General features: G+C 43.8%; 1 protein-coding gene across 1 annotated transcript in view; it reads left to right on the top strand.

Moving 5' to 3' along the window:
• LOC146809682 (netrin-1-like) overlaps window positions 1–3,828 on the top strand; it is a 250,479-nt gene extending 246,651 nt beyond the window's left edge. Inside the window, exon 7 of the mRNA XM_085616529.1 lies at window positions 2,000–3,828. Within this exon, the coding sequence (XP_085472655.1) occupies window positions 2,000–2,328 (329 nt within the window). The 3' untranslated portion in view covers window positions 2,329–3,828. The remainder of the gene's footprint in view (window positions 1–1,999) is intronic.
• Window positions 3,829–23,524: the final 19,696 nt, after the last annotated feature.

Below are 23,524 nucleotides of genomic sequence, written 5' to 3'. Positions count from 1 at the left end.
CTCTTGTCCATATAGCCAAATTAGCTCCTTCTTTGTCCCACCCACAGCGCTGCTTTCTACTTCCTTCTAACACTTACCCTGACACTTATCCATTTATTAATCTTTTTTAATTTTAATTCCCTTCTTTCTAAAGATCGTTCCTTCCTTGCCAACAGTACCCTCATTTCTCCCCTCTTCTTGTATGTTTCCTTTCTTCTTTTCCTGCTATTGCCCTGGTCCATTTGATTATTTTCCCTTTCATCTGTCACCTTCCCTTCCTCACCACCTTCATTTTTCTACATCCCCTCCCTCCTTCCATTTGAGTATCCTTTCTCAGCTCCCACTGGAATAGCATCTCTTTCCCCTTCCCTTTGGTTGGGTTTCATATATAGCTCAGCGGCGGCTCCTCCGCTAAGGCACAGGAGCGTCGCCTCACAGCTTTTCAGCAGTGCAAAAAAGAGAAAATAAAATGATAATAATACAGTGTTATTATCATTTTATTTTTCCCTGCTGAGGCAGTTTGGTAGGGCGGGGCTTCTCACAGACCAGGGAAAGGAGTGGTCGGGATACTTTCTGGGCCGACCAAACAGTCATGCACACTTTGCATGTTCTTCACCAAGTTGTATTACAGCCTGAGTGGAGAAGATGCACAGGCACATAGTCCTCGTCTGAGTGGCAAACCACAGCGCTCAGACCAATCACACTGCTGCTGTCATGGTGATAGAAGCATTGTGATTGGCTTAGGGGAGCCTGTGTGTCTCCTGCTTCCATTCCGGGACTCGTCCGGAAGAGAAGCGGAGGAGAGATACGGCCGTGGAGAGGTAAGTCTATTTTATTTTCTTCACCTCACAACCCCTGATCTATGCCAGCCGCTACTGATGTATCTGTGGGATCTGTAATGTGTGGCTGCTCCCCATATTATGCTGTGTATGTTAGTGGCATAGAAAGGGGGAGTGGGGGGTGGTCCGCCCTTGCCGGTATGAGTTTTGGGGGCGGCAGCCTCCCCCTGGTCTTACCTGTAGCCGTAGTGGGGCGGCAAAGGCAGGAATCGCCAGCACCTCATCCCCCCGCTCTTACATTTAGCTGCCACGGGTGGCAAATGCAGGGGCCGTCACGGGCAGCATAAGGCCTAGTTACGCCAATGGTGTATGTAGTCCTCCCTGCACTTGTTCTATATTCTTTAGAAGAACTGTCTCCCATGGACAGTTACGTTGAAAGAGAGACAGCAACAGTAGTTCCTTGGACTTCGTCATCGTATCAATAAACAGCTTTTGCATCTCTCACAAAGTGAAGGACATCATTTCGCCTCTCTTCTTCCTTCCCTCCTTCTCACTCTTTAACTATTCCTTACTTTCCCACTCATTTTAGCTTTCCCCACCATACCTTCCTTCATTCCTGATTTCTTCCTTGCTTTCTTTTTCACATTATTTAATCCTTCCTTCCTTGTCTCCTTCCCAAATCTCGCTCTTTCTTCATTCCTTATTTTCTTCCTCATTTTTGTCCTCGTTTCGTTGCGTCTTCCATTCTTTCCTGGCTCCCTCATGTGCTTATATAATTTCCATCCCTCTCTATACCTCCTGCTCTTTCCCTCTCCCTCGCATCTCCATTCCACTCTCTAAACATTGTCGATCATTTAGTTTTATTCATTTCTTCCGTATTTCCTCATTTTCCTCCTTCTTTGTTTTGTAATGATGTCTCTTCATTTTCATATTCAGTTTCACTTACTTTTCTCGCCCCAACCATTCATTATCATATTTACTCCTTTATATCTACAGAAGTTCTTTCACCTACCTGGAGATTGCTTCTCTTTCTTTCCCTTGCTGTTTGTTTTAACTCATTGTTCCAGCTCATCAATTATTTTTGCATCTCCAGTCCAGTTAAAAATTTTATTCACTGTGCCACTCAGTTTACAGTGCACAATAGCAGGCATTTTTTTTTAATGTAGAACAAACTTTAAAGGCTATTGAATTGATTGCTTACCATCCAGTAAGTCTTGTGTTTTCTTGTTTTCTCTTTTCAGTCCTACGAGCTCAGCTCCTTGCCATGGAAAAATCAGGCGAGTGGTGGCAGTTCACGGCCACGGTCCTGACAGTGTACCGCCAACGCAGGGTGCCAATCAGACGAGGCGACCAGCCACTTTGGGTCCCCGAGCAGGACCTGGCCTGCGACTGCCTGAGGGTCCAAGTGGGCCGATCCTACCTGATCATTGGGAACGATGAGGAATCCCCAGATCCCGCCCGACTGGTGGTGGACAAGAACAGCATGGCCTTGCCATGGCGCGACGTGTGGGCTTACAAGCTCCGGCGCTTCCAGCAGCAGAGTCGTCGTGGGAAGTGCAAGGGGGTCTGAGCAGGCTCTGGCAGAGTCTGAAGATGAGCCATATTTTGACTATCATTGATGCAGAAAAGTACTTTAGGATGGAGCAGTTCCTACCTATGTAAGAGCCATCCTTTTCTTGCTCAAACTCGCTTGGGTTACCAGGAGGTTGGGTCATGCGGGATACATTTTACATGAACTTTTTAGAGTGAATGAACATTTAGGATTCCAAGTTCTTCTTAAGTGGATCCTGATTATTCCCATCCTAAAGAGGATGGAATATAAAGCTTTGCAGCTCACACTGTTGATTTGTGACCTGCAACGAGCGATTGGACTTTAGAATGGCTCCAGTGCCTTTGGATCTAATTATCCATCCCTATCCTGGATTGGCTAAATTCTCTCTCCTTGTATCTCAGTCCCTCCTGGTTGGCCCCTGCTGCTCTCACTGCCTGAAACTGACAAGTTCTTGGGGGACACCATAGTGCCAGGCTGTGTCCAGATCCTATTCGGAATGTGTGCAGGCATCATCATTTGCATCCTGTTTCAAGCCTTCTCTCTATACAGACTCCCCACTTTCCTTCAGTTCCATTTCCAGTCACCTGTGGAAACACACACTCCAGGTCCCTCCATTGCGCCTTGCTCTTGGCAGCACTGGCAGACCTCTAGTGAACATGGGTAGCTTGCTACCAAGCCATTTTCTCCGAAAGATAGGAGGCTAAGTCCTGACATGCCTCTGATTACCTCAGTCCTAGAGGCCTTGCAAAGGTGATGGCCTGCTGGGTAACCTCACAATCTCAATAAAGCCTTACTGGACTCTGATTTTTAGTCCTTACCACTTCAAAGTGGTGGTTATTATGGACCATCAGGTCTTCCAGAGCGTGCCCAGTTCCACCACCGTAACACACATACATCGAATCAAACACACAAAAGCAGCATGTTGCGGCATTTTGTACACCCCTGCACTACTGATAATCCAAATCAAACAACCGGAAATCAGACTCTACAGCTGCAAGGCCATCCTAATGGGAAAACGTGTGCTATAACATAGCATAACATCACATACTAGCATAGCATAGCATAACTTACCATAACATAACATAACATCATATCACATCACATAATAAAATTACATAACATCACTGAATGAGCCGGAGTCTCAGAAAAGTAACGGAATTCTGTACTCCGAGCCCCTCGATGGAAGTTGGTAATGATCCTGTTGCCCACCACCATACCACCGGATTTCATTGCGATTCTATGCTCTTATTAGCTGCTTGAAAGAATACCAGCGAGCCTTAGGTACTCCTCAAGGGATGCTCTTCCTCTTCCTGCCTGGTGGAATTGATGCTTGTCCAAGAGAACACTTCTAGTCGGGGGAGAAGCTCCCTCTGTCGAGAGCTGGGTTGTTTCACTGTGCCTTTGATAATGAACAAGAGGTGGCAAGGGATGTCTGTCAGGGCTGATGATGCATGCTGTACTGTTTCATTGTTTGATAACGAAAGCACAAAAAGTAATAAAACCATATTTTTCTCTCTGTCTCTTGTTCTTTCCTTGTCCATTGGCTGGAGCATCTTTTTCACATATGAAAAGTTGATTTAAGGAATGAACTGTGATGTTGCTGGGGAGGGGGTCAAAAGCATGCAATGAGCTGGAAAAAGAACATGCATAAGGTCAAATTTTCACTTTTTTAATATGATACTGATTCACAGTGTTCTCACTTCTTGCAACTAAAGTCTACGGGGAAAGATTGACTTATCCAGGATCACACAATTTGGTCACGTGAGGAAGGTAGAATTAGAAATCAGGCTGCCAGGCCCTCCATTGGATGACTAAGTCACTAGACTAGATCTCCTCACTGGGCTATATCACTGAACCAGATGTATAGAATTTGTATAGGAATGTTGCACTTCCCTGTGCTACTATGCTTGTATGGTTAATATCTGATTTTGGCTACACAATTTTCCTACTTTCTGATATTCCTTTGGTGCAGCACTGGGATACAGGTTGGTGTTGTTGAGACTCTACTGAAGGTAATATTTGTTTACTCAGAGTAAGTTTAGACTGGCTGGCTCTATTATCTCTTGAACCAAGAACTATGATTTCTAACTCTCTTTCACTCTTCCTCCTCCTGCCTCTTTTCCTCTTTGGTTCCTCTGCCCTGACATGTCTCCTGATTCCACCTAGGCTCTCCTTTTCCCTCTCGCCATTGGTCAGTCAGGTGCAGAAGACCTCCATGCCTATGATGCACTATGTCCCTAACTGATGAAGCAGTAGCATGTTCTGGTAGACAACATCATCCTCAAGGTGCCCCCTTTTTGTCCACTTCTTTCTTCTCAACTGGTTCTCATTTCCAATGTCTCCTATCCACCTGCTCCCTTCCAGTCATTTACAGTCAACCATACCCTGGTATAGCGTGCTATGCAAATAAATACCTTCAAGTGAAAAGCCTCACAAAGTCAGCATTCCTTTTGAATATTGACTTTGCCTTGGAGACGTTTCTCTATTTGATCCATTTCCTTGGATGCCCTCCGAAGATGGACAGAGTTTAAGACTATACAAAATTGTGCTAACTCTGTCGCTCTTAGTAATAGTACGGAATCACAATAGCCACTGCTTTGCAGCAGTGTACCTTTAATTCCTGTCATTCACAAGTCTCATGCTGGGACTTCCCTCAGCATTAAATTAGATGCATGCGCCACCACTCCGACAACAGTAAGCTTTGCCTGCTTTGTACATTGCAACTTTGCCAAAGTTTAAAAAATGTTTTCACAAAGTTGTGTTTTGGAAAACTTCGCAACCGCAACTCACCTAATGCATATTCACAGGCCTATGACATTTAAGGGTGGCAGTGTGAACAATTTAGGATTAGCGCATGAGAAACAATTCCCATATGAATATTGAAGGACTTCATGCTAACATAAAAAATACTGCCTTATGAATACAGTAGAGTACTTTCCTAGTGTACAGAATTTCTGTAGAAGTACTGCTCTAATTCCTGTGGAAGTGCTGCCCTATCACATATAGATCAATAAAAATAACATAAGGATGCTGCTCAATAACTTGCTAAATCCACATGATACACTAATGCCTTATACTGTGCCAGAGGATCCTGTATACAATCACTATGATTTCTATAGGAATACTGTAATACATAATGTCCCAATACAAAGCACTTGCATGTGGGTGTGACAATACAATTTCCTAGTACACACTACTGCCAATACTGCACTATTGTTTTGCAGTTTTAGATAATGTGCATCAAATCACTATCATCATGGCATTAGAGTGTGCCGATTTCACATTTCTGCTTAGAGTGAATACTATATCATAAAAAAGATGCGTACCAACAGTTCACACAACAATTCTACAGTATCTTATTGTTCAAACGTACATACATATTTAAAGAATACTTAGGCAATGTTTATTTGTGCAACATATTTCATTATTACACCTATATTTTGATCAGTTCTTCTTATTTTGCTATATCAACATTTCATAATGTTTTATACAATGACAATATGTTTTACTTTGACCAATTTTCCAATGTTCTTAATCATTTTTTGATGAAGTATTATCTCAAATTGTGAGGACTGTATTAATTTAGTCTTTCATATTCATCATGGCTTTATATTCCCATTTCCTATGCACGTTTTTGCTATCAGCCTTCATCAGGAAGCCATGTATCATGGAAAGAGTCCTGTAAAAATATATATAATAGAAAAAGGAAAATCTGGGTAGGGGTCATGAAAACCCTCTAAGATATTTTAATAACGACTCTGTTTTAGTTTGTATGTCACGTTCCAACTGTGCTACCTTATCTCTCATAATTTGTGATCAAAACGTGTGCATCGATCCATGACATGTTTCCGATGTGCCACCTTATATCCCATATTTGCAGTGAGACCATCTTTTACCATACATAAATCCACTTCCCTGTCGGTGAATCACAGTTTTACATCCAAATTCCAAAAAAGGTAGTCTAAGGAGCAGATAAGAGTAAAGAATTACGAATATCAATGATTAAGAACATTGGAAAATTGGTCTAAGTAAAACATATTGTCATGGTTTAAATAATAGAAGAATATATTCTATATGTGAGATTTCAATTATGAAATTTTTACATAGAAAAATAAGAAGAATTGATCAAAATAAGGTTGTAATAATGAAATATGTTGCACAAATAAACAATATAAAGGATGAATGAGGATGGATGAATTGAGTAGAAGGGTTGTACTAGTGTATAGTAATGACAATATATCTCTCTTCGCTTAATCAATTCAACAACATATTATATATTGATTGAAATGTATGTATTTATATAATTTAGCTATTTTTGATATAATAAATACTTCAACTTCATTTTTTACTCTGGGTCTTGTAACTTTCATTGTAATGCCCCCATTAAAAACATAACACTTCTATGTATAGTTGCCTTAGTATTCTTTAAAGACAATTGTTCTGCAGTCCCTGGCTTAGGAACTCCATTTAGTATCAGGGGAACCCCTATATATATACAGTTATTAAACGTACATTAATACAGGCACTGGCTATGTTCATAAAACAGGACTTGTTGGATAGAGTCGATCTGGATTAAGGAGGCTCTGGTTAGCTACTTAGGCAGTGACACATTCTTTTTTTCTAAATTACTTTTAGAATGCTACAGACAAGGTGCAAGACCACATACATGCCTTTGGAAATGCAGGGTTCTGATTTCAGCCATCTCCATGGTGTGTAAATGTAAAACAAATTATTAGCATTCCATAATGATCATTTGCTGCCCTTTGGTTCCATATGCCAGAGCCTGAAGATGAGGAATACCCTTAAGGTTACTAAAACAAGAAAAAAGCAGCTGGGTTATAGAGGACTGCACTGCCAAGACAAGTCACTGAAAAGTGGTGAAATTTTGCCCGCCTCAGATGGCCAGCTGCCAAATGACCATAAATTATAATAACATTCACAGGGGTATGAGAGGCAATATATTGGAAGATTTCTGCAGTATATACATGAAGTATGAAGAATTAATGAGTCCACATCGATGCTTGTATTCCTTAGTTGTTTTCATTCTTGATGTGCTCAAAATTCAATACAGCCAATGCGTTTCGCCCAGACATGGCCTTCTTCAGGGCTGTTAAAATCACACAATAGATGTAAGCTATAATTAATTTCTGATTCTGCCCCTCTTTTCTCTTACCTTCTCAGGTTTCTTTAACTCAGACTTTTCAGTCACGGAACTTTACAAACCTTATGTCAACACTCATCCTGCCCAAAGGCGCTGTAACGTTTTCTTACCTTGGTAAGCACTACCTTTTTATTTGAATCTTTCTCTAAGCCATTCTTGGGACTTTTAAATACCACCTTTCGGTTCAGCCTTTCTTTTCACCCTTTCCTTTGCCTTAATGGGTTACCTGGTTACTTTCGTTTCAGTCCAAACTCGTTTTTCCTCTCACTAACATTAGCCATCACCCCCTCTTTTCTTTTCTAAATGGGTCCTCTTCCTACTCATGACACCTGTCTGCTCCGTTCTCTCCACAAACCACCCAGCACATTAAGATGTTACCTTCCAGTTGCACCTTACTAACACATGCCAATACAATTGATTTGTAATTAATATAGCTTACATCTATTGTATGATTTTAACAGCCCTGAAGATGCCCATGTCTGGGCGAAACGCGTTGGCTGTATTGAATTTTGAGCACATCAAGAATAAAAACAACTAAGGAATACAAGCATCGACTTGGACTCATTCATTCTTCATACTTCATGTATATACTGCAGAAATCTTCCAATATATTGCCTCTCATACCCCTGTGAATACCCTTAAGGTCTTTGGCGCTCGTCCACAATGTCTATCAATAAATCTGTTTATGGTTTTAGCGCTCTTCCGCCAAGACCAGTTAAACATTCCTCTAGTGTATTTGGCATGCATCCCTAAGATCCGTTGAAGAATATCCAGATAGTCTTAGCCACTTTTCCCACAAAGAGCAATTTAGTCATCCCCATATTAGCTATAGCACCAGTAATCAAGACCTGAGAGAATAAAATTCTCTCAACTGAATTTATCACTTACTCCCTAAGAATAAATTAAAAAATCTCCTTATTACATTTGTCACCCCACAGTCCCAAGATCAATCAATGAATGCCTGTCTAGTCTTTGACATGTTTTCTAAAGATTAATGAATAATTCTTTGAGGCTTATCCTAAAGATCAATTGAAAAATGCCCTTGTTGTTGTTGGCATTCAATCCAAAATGTTAGTTGATGAATTTGTTAAGTTTCATGGCCACTTGCTTCCTAAGATCATTCATAAAAACTCTCAATCCCTGTGGTTGCTGTAGCATCTGACAGTTCAATTAAATTACCACTAAAGAAATTAAATTGTCTTTTCCATCCACCCCAAGATCAATTGCAGAATATTTGCACCCGTTCTGACCTGAAAACCCCTATTTGTATATTCGGCCCCACAAATCAAAGATGTATTAAATAATCTTTATTATTTTCCAGACTTGCCTCTCAAGATCTATTTAAAAGTCTCCTGTATTAAGAGTCTCCGGCATTTTTAACAATCTCTCTGAAAAATTGATTGATGAATCTCTTTATTTTCATAGGCATTCATCACCAATGGTCAATCAAAATATGTAATACCTGCAAAGGGGAAGTGCTGCTCTTTTTAATAAATGTATCAAGTATTAATTTGTATCTGTAATATATATATATATATATATATATATATGTAAATATATAAACATATAGAGAAAAGCGTTGTGTCGAATCGCGTCTGTCGGTGCTGCTGTGTGCTGTGTTACTTGATAATAAACTTTGAAATCTTATAGTTCAGGAGAGTGAGCTTTGTTGATGGGCAAACAGAGGAGAGGTTGACATAGTGCCACAAGTTGTGTTGCTGCATTTCGCTTTGTCAAATGTTAGTAAATCTGGGCCTTTGTGCCCGAAATGGAATGTTGATAGGAGGAACCAGTGAATTTTCATGGTCTGATAGCAATGTAAACTCATTGACAATTTGTTAAAAAAAGTCTCTTTGCCAACTAATTGGTAAAGCTGAGAGGCGTCTACATCTGGGTAGGTGTGAGATAATCCAAGATGAGTGAACTTTGGTGTTACATTGTACGGAGGTGCTTCTGTGGGCTGGTGAGCTTAATATGGAGAGGTGATGTGACCAGCAGTAGTCCTGGTGGATGCAGTCAGATTAGAATAGGAGATAATGAACATGATAATGTTTGGGAACATGATTGTTACATAGTTTTCTTACTCTGTGCCATTGTTTGTGCTCTTATATCACCACTTTCTTGAGTTAAAAGATTTGAGCATCTGTTTGTGAGAAGGCTGTAATAACTTACACCAATTAGATTTCCTTTATTATGTTAGATTACTTTAGGTGCTGGCCTACCAATCTGGGAATCTCAACATTTCCATTTACAGACACGTATTCCAAACATTTGTTATCACTTTTACATTGGTACGTTTCACGTACCCAAAAATCGAATGTTCTTGCTATTGCACTTGTGCTTACATGAGGCGCTTGAACTTACAGCAAGAGTGGAAATGTAAGATCTTGTCAGATTTGTTTTGTGAGACTGCTTAGACATTTGGCCAAGATCTAGGTGTTACATAGGACAGAGTAGTTAGGTAATGGAGTGATATTCATGAAGGGTAGACTTACTTCAACACCTTTTCTCTGTGGTTAGATCATCACCATAACCACAATCTATGTAGATCTCCCTCAATTGAAACAGATGCTTAAAGTTCTTGATGGTGGAAGGGAACCACTAGTCCTGAGTTGGACAAACTGCTGCTTGAAGAAGTAGTCCAATCCTCACTGAACCTATTACATCTGCTGAAAGTGGTCTTCCTCCACAAGGATGCTTATAGCCCAAACTATAGGTCACTGAGCTGTGCTGGAAACCTTCATTTCCAAGGATCAGAACTGGTTAATCATTGCCCCTCTGCCCGCGAGCTCTATTGCCATTGCCCTGTCCACTCTTTTAGATATTTGACTCAGCATCAAGCAACCTCATTTTGCAGCTTAAATGAGTGATCATCAGCCTGTCTCTCAGAATACCAGGCAGGGACAACAAGGAAGTTGCAGCTGGAGCTGCACCATGTGCTGGTAAGCACGCACATCTGATAATTACAATGGATGAGTGGATGGCTAGGCTCTGAAGCGAGGGGCACCCAACTTGTCCACCATTCTGTCTTTGCCACCTGTCTGCAATAGTAATTGAAGTTTCATCTCAATGTCTTTGACATCTGTTCCATCCTCTAAAGCAACTGAAGAATCCTTTTATTGTCTTTGGCACCAATCCCTAGGATTGATTGTCTCAGAGAAATACCATGAGTCAACCAATCTGTTTGCCAAACGTAAGGTTTTAACTGGGAGCCCTATTATCTTTCGAGCTCCAGTCTGCAGGGATAACATCTGGGGAGTAGAAAAACAGTTCACTCTCCAGGTCAAATCTTTCCTTGGTTAAACAAGCAAATGATGTAGCAGCCCTTAGACTAAGCACCAACCAGATTCTTTTGAGATTTTTCAGCTGAAGAAGTGTTGCACAATGGTCCTTCATGCACAAAATGGGCCTTTGCGACAAGTGACAGAGGCGGCAGCCAAGGATAGAAGTTCTAACCTTAAAATGTCCCCCAGTCATTCCAGGTACAGGAGGATACCCACATCCCATAGTGCGGAAGCGTGCCAAAGGATGCAGTACTATCATCTTTGAAAGATTGAGTGGCCAATTATGAAACATGCATGTGAGCATCTTTTAGACATATCCTTGAGCACTTCCCTTGCTATCCCTGGTCTCAGTGGTCACAAAGACAGTTGTAGGAACAGAATGTAGGGGCCCTGTTTACTTTCTGTACTCGCCAATAGCGCCTGAACTGTGAAAATGAGGCATTAAGAGTTGGAGTGTCAATCCAATTATGTCATCCGAGGTCAAATAAGACATAATGTCACTCCTGTGACCGTTCACACTTTAATGAATTGACATCCATAAACTTGCAAAGGATGTTACTTAAAGAACAGTCTAGGATGGAAGACATCGTAGAAAGGAGCAGTAAATCAAGCCAAGTGCCTTCTGTGGCTATGATGCAGAAAATAGTGTTAGGTTCTAGATTATTTGTAACAGTTATTGCTTCTAAAAAAAATATTCAATGTACTGAACATTAAAAAGTGATTTGTTGATGTAAACTCAAGTTCACCAATCAGGATCCAGCGTTCCACTTTCTCAGTGTGAAAATCCTCGATTCCATCTGAAATTCATTGTCTTGCAGTAAAGGAATGAGGGGTCTGGGGCCCAACCCCTGGACAACCTCCTCGAAGGCCTACACTCCGCCTGGACCACTGCGGTTATGCAACACATCTCGGCTCCTCCAACCCCCTCACCAATGTGCGGGCAGAGGTGCCTGACACAACAATTACATGGAAAGCCTGCCTTTGGAAAGGTCCCACGAGGTCCCTCTGGGATTGGGCACTAGCTCCTTTTCTAGTACCATCTAAAATGCATTGCTTACCACATGTTTTTCTGCAGTCCAGCTGTGGCCAGCGACTGAGACGTAGCTCACTGAACATTTGATCCCATTCAAAACTTGTTTGCAGAGGCGGGCGGCCCTTAGGGAAAGATCTGATTGCCAAATCCTCCTCTGCTCTGCTGTCTGCCATATGGTTTATCTGTTGCTCCCAAATGGATGCACCCCATTTGTCCACTCGTAAATAGCCGAAAGCTAGCACGTAGAGGCCCTCTCTGGGGATCACAAGCAAACCAGTGACTTAATGTTTGGTTTTCTTTAGGCCACATCGAAGTGCAGTCAGCCCTGAGCAAGTTTGCTACGGATCGTTGAATGGCCCAAAAAAGACAATGTGAACAACAGGCAAGACATCCGTTCCCATCAGCAATATTCAAGGAGAAAAAGCTCAGCTTTGGCGTCATAGAGCCAAACGGAAGAGGAGTCACAAATGGTTTCCAAAGATGTTGAAATAAAATGCCTCGTTCTGGTGAATGGCGCACAGAGGGTTGAGCGCGAGTGGGGGGCCCAGGCCAGGATAACATGTGTCGCAGGTGAACCCTGCCTTGTTTCTGCTGACCGAGACCAATTTTAATTCAGCATGGGCCGTCAAGGCCCCCGGACCGTGAAATCAGCATCTGCTGTGCGCTCCTTACCCTCATGCAAGATGGCAGCAGGGCAGGGTCTTGTTACCGCCGGAGAGAGCACATGAAACAGCAGATTTAAAGTCGCCTCTCGCAGCGCCGCAGCCACCTCTGTGGAAGCGAGACGCTCGGGTTCCATATGGGCGCTTCCTTCACGCTTTATGATTTCCAGGTCAGCCTGATTACGTCTTTTATGCACAAAACCGCCTCGTTTCCATTCTTTTATACTCTCGGTTTCTACCCATTGCGAACAGATCAATCCAAGCACCGGTCTCCAGTCAGATGTTAGATCCGTGATAATGATCACGGATACTATGTTTTCCTCACGTTCTTTGCTTGGTTATTTTCTGTTCTCACTTTGTCGTTCCCTTTTTATTAAGCTTTCTTATTCATATTGCATTCATTATTATTTGTACCCTCTGTCTTTATTCCTTTCCTTTATTTAGTTCTTTCAATTTTTCTTTCTCTTTCTTTCTAGTTACCTTCCATTGTCTTATGTTTTGTCACCCATATTCTTTTTTAATTGCGCTCTTTGATTTTTTTTGTTTTATGTGTTCTTCCTTCTGTCCTTTCATTATTCCTTTGTGTCTCCATCCCTACATCCTTACCTATTTCTTCATGAGTCGAATGCCACAAAGAAATTTTCCCCATGTGACAGTTTCACTCACACAACACACAACATTTTCAAAATGATCTTGGGGGTCAGTGGTGGAAAGTGGGCAGGAATCGGCAATTCCAATAGAAGCCCATTGTAGTATCTTGGTATAGTGTTGTTCTTGCCATTCACTGCTCAACCAGTGGAACACTGTGGAGATGATGTAATGTGGAATGTTCATCTATGGAACCCACAGTTGGAGAAGGGCTGAGCGCCTGGCTGGCTGCTCCTGGTGGAGCTGATACACTACTGATTCACTGCTGAATACTACTGAACTTACTTCTTGTAACCAACTTGAATAAATCTACTTGAAACTACATTCTGGATGTGGACTTGCTTACTACACCCATGTTCTGGTGTCAACATGGGCTTCTATTGGAATTCTCCAGGGCATATTATCAAGCCCATTATCGCCGTTTTAGCGGCAGTTTTCTGCCGCTGAAGAGGCGATAATTGTAACGCCCTGCTTGATGATATGCCCCTCTGTCTCTTCCTTCTCGCCCAGAGAAGACAAGGACGGTGTCCACTTCTCCTGCTCTGCTGCTGGCAGCTGCCCCCCCTCTCTCTTTTTTAGGTCTCGCCTGACCCAGCGCATGCGCTGGTCTGGCGAGACTTATTGAGAGGGCTCCAAAAAGTGCTACCAGGCCAGCCTAGAGCTACAGTATAGGTGCGCGGGCGCGCGCGCCGCTTTTACCGTGATTACTTTCACTTTCACGGCCGCTTGGCATAGCCAATAGGTCTCGCTTTTGGGACCTTATAAGTATTTAGTTATGCAACTGTTGCATGGCTAAACACTTATAAGGTCCCAAAGACGAGACCTATTGGCTATGCCAATGCTTGTTCCTCTTATTTCCTCTCTTTCTGCCCCTGTCTCACTCCTCCTGATTTGCTGAATGAAAACCGTGACTTAAAGAAACGCCTTTTATCCTCTCTTTCCTCTCCTTTCCTCCATTCGTTCCGCTGTGAAATGGATCCAAAAGAGAAAGAAACACTTCTGCTTGAAATGTCCTCTTTTTCTGACGTGTTTCTATTTCAAAGTGCAGCCTCGGGAAGGAGAGATTCTAAATAAAGCAAGACAGAGTTGTCACAAAGTGTCCAGATTGGTTTTATTCACACCCAACACATCAGCACCACTTTACAGAGTTTGCCAGTGAAGCGCTACATTCGTTTTTTTGTCTTTCTTTGAACAACATTGTTTTCCCCAGGTGGGAGAGTGCACCATTCCTGGAGATACTGCAATAACTGGTTGATGTGTGGGGATGAAAACATTTAATGTGATCCTTATCAACTGTTTTCCTTATTTGATAAACCAGGATAGTTTATAAAATGTGTACCACGGCTGTGTGTTGGGGGATGTGGTCATTTTAAACCATACCGCTTATGTTTTGTAATGGCCATTAAAATGGGTCCCTTCCATCTTTTCAGGCAAAAACACTCATTGATTTCTGTATAATGAGTATAAAAGCGTTAAGGTTACCATGTTGTTCTTTCTCACATTCCACATACTTTACTTAATCTTGCATTCCCTATGAGTGTGTCCTTTTTAGGTCTCACTGAGTCAGCGTGCATGCGCTGCTCGGAGAGACATTTAGTAGGTGAGTTTTCAATGTGCTGCTGGCATGCACGCGCGCAGCCGGCCGCCATCTGTCTTTCACAGGTCATTAGAACCGTGATGACTTTCACTTTCGCAAAAGTAAAGAAATAGAAAAAAACATCTATTTCTTTACTTTCGCTATAATCGCGGCACCAGCTCTTTACTTTTAATGTTCAAAGTAAAGCGCCAGTGCCGCGATGCTTGTTCTCGTGCGCGCGGCCAATGCTTGTTAATCTGTGCTCCACGTGGGCAATGTTTCTGGGTGATGGGGTGGGCATTTCCTGTCTAGTCAGGCTCTTCACCCGGTTCTAGATCCGAATGTACTGCTTGTCTGAGCTTCCCAGAGTCTGCGGTTAGGGCGTTTGAAACAGTCTGTCTTTCTTCCCGAACTCCCATAGTCACTTAGAAATAAACGTTGCCTTAAATGCTGATGTAAGAAACGCACCCCCTTCAACCTCCCCCGCCTCCACTCCCACTCCCCTCCCCTTCAAACAAGACACATTAAACACCAAAGAGCTGTTTTTCTTAAGGCGGTAATCTCCCAGACAGCTGGCAATTAACTCATCACACAGTAGCCGCTAGCCTGCCTGGCAGGGCATTGAGCAGAGAGCTTCCGAAGCTTGCTATGTCTCGGAGGCCAGGAGCTCGCGGACATTTTGATTTTTCAAGGTTGTTTTGAAAATACTTTGTAATCCGGGTTCGTTAACATATTCGAACTAGACATGCAACTGATTACCTGAAATCCCTCAAACGAGCAGATTTTAGCAGGGGACTTTATTTTGCTTAAACTGATTTCAAATTGTTATACTTACATTTTACAACAGGAGCAGACTGGCCGTAAATATTATAGTTTAGTTTTTTGTCCTATTTTATTTAGGATTTATTTTATGACAAAAAATGGGACCAACCTAACAAAAGCAGGAAGAATGCTCATAAAATCCACCGTCTGAGATCAGTGCTTTTACAGTTTTTCTATAGGCGTTTAATGATCCCTGAAGTCATTGGAATGTGCTCTACGACCGACCGGGCCATTCATTGTCTGTTTTACGAAACCTGACTTGTGCCAGACTGGTCGCATGTCTGCCTGGACATAGTAGACACAAAAAAGAATTACCCGAGTTGATGTAATCTGTAAATGCAGGTGTGGCTAGAAAGCGTGCTTAGATGCACTAAGAACATGCACCCATTAAGGACATCACAAAAGATAAGTTTGCTCCAGCACAGGCACACAAGCTTCGAAGGTTTATCGCCCGGGCTCCTGCACTTGCTGGCCTCAGCAAATGTTTGTACTAGAGAACTTTTGTTTGCTTTATATGGGCATGCTGAGGTTTTGCATCTCGCCCTTTCAAGGACAAGCACAATACATTTATATTAATGAGCAGGGCTTTTAAACTAGCAGAATTCCAAATGTGAAGGTTCCATTTTGCACTTCTTTCTCATGTTCTAATAATTGGGGAGATTCTTCTTGTGCTCGTCTAGTTTTTATTGTTTCCGGTTCAGTCGTATCGGTATCCAATATTTCAAACATGCACATTTTTCTCTCTCCAGTTTGTAGCAGCAGCTTCCTAATGCTGCCTTAACCATCGCCGTACTTGATTTTGCATGTGCACAATGAGGGCTTTGGTTGGAACATGGACCTACTAATTTCAGGACAACTTTTTATTATGGGTGTTAAATCTTTTTAGCAACATCTTTGCCCCCTTGAGACGAACTCCAGTAGAAAATGTCTTGTAGAAACCATAAAACTGTGTGCGAGGGGCGAAAGACATTTTACGTTGGAATCTGGTATATCCCGTGACGGCACTAAAAGTGATATTTAGGGGATGGGTGCAGCTCAAACTGGCCACTTACAGAGGACTGTTGTAAATAAAGTCTACACATATATGTGTAAACGCTTGCTTATCTTTACTTAAAATGTTTAAATTTGCCTTTGTATGCACTTCTGCCTGTGTCGCATCTATATATAAACTTACACAGGCACACAGTCTGAATTAAACATTTTAACCAAATATTGGCTACATATATTTCTTCAAACTATCAATCGTTGCTTAGCAGTGAAAGGTAGTTGGACATATTGTGTGGCAAGGAGCAGTATATATATTTTTTAATGTTTCGTCCCAGCAAATCAGACCGCTGTGGTGGTGAGGTGGGGACGGGTAGGGCTGTGCAAATGATGTTGGGACACAGGCCCCATCTGGCTCCGCTAGCAATGCCACTGATATCTTTGCATACATTTCCCTTGAATTTATCAAGCAAAATACATTTAGGGGCCGATTCCAATCCTGGGAAATGCTGTACGAATCGTTGTACGGAGCGTTTTCTCCGTACCACTTGTACCTGGTAAACTGTCCGTACAACCTAGGAAGTACGATTCGTACAGAAAGCCTATTTCCGTACGATTCGTACAAAAGACCGTACGGGTAAAAAAAACAACGATTCTGATCCAGAACAGATTGTACGCGTCATCCGGATGCATTCAATCAGCGGTTTCCGGCCCAGCAAGTACGATTCGTCCCTACGTCACTCCGTACGGCTCTTTTTTTATGGGAGCCAAACACAGCCGGAAAAGCAGAGTCCGACGCAAACCGCTACGCACCGGAGCCCCGGTACGCGACGTACACGCCATGAACCCCGTCGTACGTGTCATCGCGGTCCTCCTAGCCTATGACCTGGTGCACCGGACGCGACGCACACACCGCAGAAAGTGAGAACAACACCCAGGGGCCAGGGGGGGTGAGGGGCAGGAAACATACCCCATATCCAAAGCAAAACCTATAATATGGAGCCCATACATTACCACCAGGGTCTGGTCACTTGGAGGGGCGTGGCCAGCAACCCCTGCATACCGCAAGAACGGAAGTGGACGTGTACGGTGCGTTGCACACGTACCCCTAGCACCAATAGAACAGTCATACGGACCGTACACAGGCAATGAATGCGTGGGTACGGTGCGTTCCACACGTATCCCTACGGCACCAGTAGAACAGTCATACGGACCTTACACATGCAATGAATGTGTGGGTACGGTGCGTTCCAAACGTACCCCTACGGCACCAGTAGAACAGTCATACGGACCGTACACACGCAATGAATGCGTGGGTACGGTGCGTTCCACACGTATCCCTACGGCACCAGTAGAACAGTCATACGGACCGTACACACGCAATGAATGCGTGGGTACGGTGCGTGGCACACCTACCCCTATGGCACCAGTAGAACAGTCATACGGACCGTACACACGCAATGAATGCGTGGGTATGGTGCGTTCCACACGTACCCCTACGGCACCAGTAGAACAGTGATACGGACCGTGCACACGCAATGAAAGCGTGGGTACGGTGCGTTCCACACGTACCCCTACAGCACCAGTAGAACAGTCATACGGACCGTACACACGCAATGAATGCATGGGTACGGTGCGTTTCACACGTACCCCTACGGCACCAGTACAATTGGGATACGAGGCGTACACAAGCCAGGAATGTGGGCTTACGGACTGGCCCTGCATGTTACCTTCATATTGGTGTGTGTGTAGGTCCAGGCCAGCAGTCTACTGCTCCAGAGGATTCCCAGCAGTGGCCACATATATAGGGGTGGGTGCAGATAAATACCAGCAGTGGACAGAGACATGGGGGTGGGTGCAGAGGACTCCCAGCAGTGGACAGAGACATGGGGGTGGGTGCAGATGAATACCAGCAGTGTCCAGACATATGGGGGTGGGTGCACAGGACTCCCAGCAGTGGCCTGCAATATGAGGGGTGTGTGCAGATGAATACCAACAGTGTCCAGACATGTGGGGGTGGGTGCACAGGACTCCTAGCAGTGGACAGAGACATGGGGGTGGGCGCAGAGGACTCCCAGCGGTGGCCTGCAATATGAGGGGTGTGTGCAGATGAATACCAGCAGTGTCCAGACATATGGGGGTGGGTGCACAGGACTCCCAGCAGTTGCCTGCAATATGAGGTGTGTGTGCAGATGAATACCAGCAGTGTCCAGACATATGGGGGTGGGTGCACAGGACTCCCAGCAGTAGCCTGCAATATGAGGGGTGTGTGCAGATGAATACCAGCAGTGTCCAGACATATGGGGGTGGGTGCACAGGACTCCCAGCAGTGGACAGAGGCATGGGGGTGGGCGCAGAGGACTCCCAGCAGTGGACAGACATATGGGGGTGGGTGCACAGGTCTCCCAGCAGTGGACAGAGACATTGGGGTGGGTGAAGATGAATACCAGCAGTGTCCAGACATATGGGGGTGAGTGCACAGGACTCCCAGCAGTGGACAGATCCATGGGGGTGGGTGCAGATGAATACCAGCAGTGTCCAGACATATGGGGGTGGGTGCACAGGACTCCCAGCAGTAGCCTGCAATATGAGGGGTGTGTGCAGATGAATACCAGCAGTGTCCAGACATATGGGAGTGGGTGTACAGGACTCCCAGCAGTGGCCTGCAATATGAGGGGTATGTGCAGATGAATACCAGCAGTGTCCAGACATATGGGGTTAGGTGCACAGGACTCCCAGCAGTTGCCTACAATATGAGGTGTGTGTGCAGATGAATACCAGCAGTGTCCAGACATATGGGGGTGGGTGCACAGGACTCCCAGCAGTGGCTTGCACTATGAGGGGTTTGTGCAGATGAATACCAGCAGTGTCCAGACATATGGGGGTGGGTGCACAGGACTCCCAGCAGTGGACAGAGACATGGGGGTGGGTGCAGATGAATACCAGCAGTGTCCAGACATATGGGGGTGGGTGCACAGGACTCCCAGCAGTGGCCTGCAATATTAGGGGTGTGTGCAGATGAATACCAGCAGTGTCCAGACATATGGGGGTGGGTGCACAGGACTTCCAGCAGTTGCCTGCAATATGAGGTGTGTGTGCAAATGAATACCAGCAGTGTCCAGACATATGGGGGTGGGTGCACAGGACTCCCAGCAGTGGCCTGCAATATGAGGGGTGTGTGCAGATGAATACCAACAGTGTCCAGACATACGGGGGTGGGTGCACAGGACTCCCAGCAGTGGACAGAGACATGGGGGTGGGTGCAGATGAATACCAGCAGTGTCCAGACATATGGGGGTGGGTGCACAGGACTCCCAGCAGTGGCCTGCAATATGAGGGGTGTGTGCAGATGAATACCAGCAGTGTCCAGACATATGGGGGTGGGTGCACAGGACTCCCAGCAGTGGACAGAGACATGGGGGTGGGTGCAGACGACTCCCAGCAGTGGACAGAGACATGGGGGTGGGTGCAGATGAATACCAGCAGTGTCCAGACATATGGGGGTGGGTGCACATGACTCGACTCCTAGCAGTGGACAGAGACATGGGGGTGGGTGCAGACGACTCCCAGCAGTGGACAGAGATATGGGGGGGTGTACATCATTATCAGATGACCACACCTACATGGTGGTATGGACGCATCCCTAACTTTGGACTATGATGATAGTGCTATGACAACACATAACTGACAGCAGTGTCCCACTCCCAGGAGGATGGAATGTATTTCACACACTGCATGACACAGCACATGTGGGTGTGAGGACATATAACACAGGCATACCCACCCATGGCGGATGCAGCACAATACACACCCTGATATCATGCCACAAGACTGTATAGTCATGTAACTGCCTACAAAACTAAGATAGCCAAAGGGAACACACACTGTCACGCACATCCCAGGACTGATAGGAATGTCCAGGTGCTGGTCCAGCCACCAAGACATTGTCTCTCATGGAAGGAATAGGGTGGAAGTCCCCTAGATACAATGCCCACAATTGTCAGTCAGGTGCCCAAATACCCTGCATAACAAGTACCATTTGTGTGGTAGGCCGTGATTACACACATGCATAGTGCTGAAAAGGGGGAATTTGTCCATGAATGCATTTTGACATACTCAAAACACAAATACAGTGACTAGCAAGGATGGCACAGACGATTCAGCAGGAGACATCGGTGAGCAGGCATGGCCATTGTTGAAGGGATCCGTCACAAACATAGGAAATGTTGACACAGGTCAGCACAACAATTGTGCAACTGTTTGCAGGGAAGATGTCAGGTGCCACAGAGGAAGGAACACTCCTTGGGACAATGTCTCTAAACAAAATTAACACACACTATGTGGCATCCTGGAGTTCTAAGCCTGTTGCTATGGACTTTAGAATGTTATGATGTAAATAGCAGGGACTGTTCATTGATAGCTGAGGACTGTAACCTGAAGCAGCTGTTGTGCTTGCTGTCCGTGGATGGGATCCTTTCTTGGAATAAACCTACTTTTACTATGAATTCGGAGTAACCCTCATTCTTACACTTGGCGACAGAGGATGGCTACGGAAGGATCTCAACACTAACGCAAGAAGGACGTTCTCAAGTTCAGGAATCAAAGATTCGTTCTTCTACGTTTCAAAGGTACTGTTTTTAAAATTGTTAAAAAAAAAGAAGGCAGGGAAATCATCCTTCCTCTTGATTTCTGGCTGTTTGACTTGCTTCTCTTTTCGATTCTGGGGCCAAGATCACCATAATATCAAAGGCATTTTTTCTCAAGGAAATGAAACATAAAACTAAAATTTTTCATCCAGACATTAGACCGTATGCCTATGGTGGTGAACCAATACACTTATTTGGCTATTTCTGGGGCCTAATAGATTATAAGAACAGGTTAACTAACGCAAAAGTGTATATTTCGCAAAAGGGTGATAGCATACTAAGCTGGTTTCACCAAAAAGATCTGGGGGTGATCTTAGATCCTAATTCCTCACCATCTATCATTCTAAAAGAGAATTTCCAATCTAAATCAATCTCAAGCATCCATCAAATTTCTGACAATGAATTCTCACGCATGTTGAGGGAGAAATTCCCTAAGGTTTTTTGTGCTAATCTAGGTTGTCTTAGGGGCTACATTCATCACATTCGCTTAGTCAAGGATGCGAAACCTGTTTGTTGTAAAGTACGCAATGTCCCAGTTGCCGTTAGAGAAAAGGTTAAAGCTGAACTGGTGAGACTTAAAGCAGAAGGAGTTATTGAGGAAGTTGAGGCAACGCAATGGATTGCTCCGGTTGTGGCTGCACAAAAATCTGATGGCTCTCTCCGTTTGTGTGTGGACCTCAGAGAATTGAATAAGAATGTAATTGTTGATCGGTTTCCCTTACCAAAAATAGCTGACATGCTAATGTTGTTAAAAGGGGCAAAAGTGTTTAGCACACTAGATCTGAGATCGGCATATCATCAGATTAGATTGGATGAGGATTCAAAAGATTTGACTGCTTTTGTTACTCCTTATGGAACATACAGGTTTCTTAGGCTTCCGTTTGGTTTGGTATCAGCTGCGTCGGTGTTTCAGAGGGCTTTGGAGAATGTGTTGGAAGGCCTAAGTGGTGTCAGAATTTATCAGGATGACATATTGATCTTTGGAGTGGACAATAAGGAGCATGATGCTAGACTCTTAGAGGTGTTGAGCAGACTTGATGATTTTAGTTTGACTGTTAAGATTGACAAATGCAAATTTAGGAGAAGTTCCATTGATTATCTTGGCCATACTATCTCAGAAGGTGGCGTATTGCCGAAAGAGGGTTTGATCACCTCGATACAAAGAATGGCCTCTCCAACTAATAAGGAGGAATTAATGAGTTTTTTAGGAATGGCAGAATATTATAGTAAATTTGTTCAGGATTTTGCCTCGTTGTGTGTTAATATGAGAGCTTTATTGCGCAAGGGTTGTGAATTTGTTTGGAATGACGCATGTGAAAAGGAGTTCTGTTTTCTTAAACAGAAGTTAAACTCAGCCCCCAAGTTAAGCAGCTTTGACCCTGACAAAAAATCGATTCTAATAACTGATGCCAGTCTGAAAGGCCTGGGAGCAGTTCTTCTTCAAAGAGTAGATGGCAAGGATGACGTTATCTTATTTTTGTCAAGGAGTTTAAGGGGAGCAGAACAGAGATACTCAGTAGTGGAAAGAGAAGCTCTGGCTATTTACTGGTCTGTGAAGAAACTTAAAAATTTACTGTGGGGTAGTGTGTTTGAGGTCAGGACTGATCACAAGCCGTTGTGCGAAATTTTCAAGAAAAAGGGCATTGATGCTGTCTCTAGTAGAATCACTAAATGGGTTGTGGGCCTACAAGATTATAATTTTGACATCAAGTATCTTCCTGGGGTAGAGAACAAAGTGGCTGATGCACTTTCTCGCCTTGTTCTCGAAGATGATATGGGAGATGGAGATGAGCATGAGCAAGATGAGGAATTAGTGTGTGTTATTGAAGAAAACATCATTGACAAAGTGAGATGGGAGGAAGCTCTTCAGGCTGACGTTGATCTAAAGAAGGTACTGGAGTGTATTAATGTAGGCTGGAGAGTTAAACCCAAAGGTAACGAAATCTTAGAGAAGTTTTGGCATGTCAAGGATCAACTGTCTGAACAGAATGGTCTTCTTGTTAGAGGCATGAGACTTGTCCCTCCAAGTTCCATTAGGGAAGAGCTTATTTCACTGGCTCACATAGGACATTTAGGAATTTCTAAGACAAAAGAAAGACTGAGATTAGCCTATTGGTGGCCCGGAATGGATTTACAGATTGAAAGGAAAATTAGGGACTGTATTGATTGTGCGTTAAGTGAGAGAGTAGCCAAACCTAAAGTACAGCCCATGGTCATAAGAGATCGTCCTGATGGACCATGGAAAGAAGTAGGATTAGACATTGTTGGTCCCATTTGTCATGCTAGTACAGAATGGTATATACTGGTTCTTATTGATTTTTATTCCAGGTGGCCAGAAATAGCTATCACTCGTGGAATTGAGACGAAGCATGTCATATCGTTCCTCGAGAAGCTCATT

This window comes from Triturus cristatus, chromosome 7 (assembly GCF_964204655.1).
Source record: "Triturus cristatus chromosome 7, aTriCri1.1, whole genome shotgun sequence".
NCBI classification, from domain to species: domain Eukaryota; kingdom Metazoa; phylum Chordata; class Amphibia; order Caudata; family Salamandridae; genus Triturus; species Triturus cristatus.
This window is presented reverse-complemented; position numbering and strand designations above follow the sequence as displayed.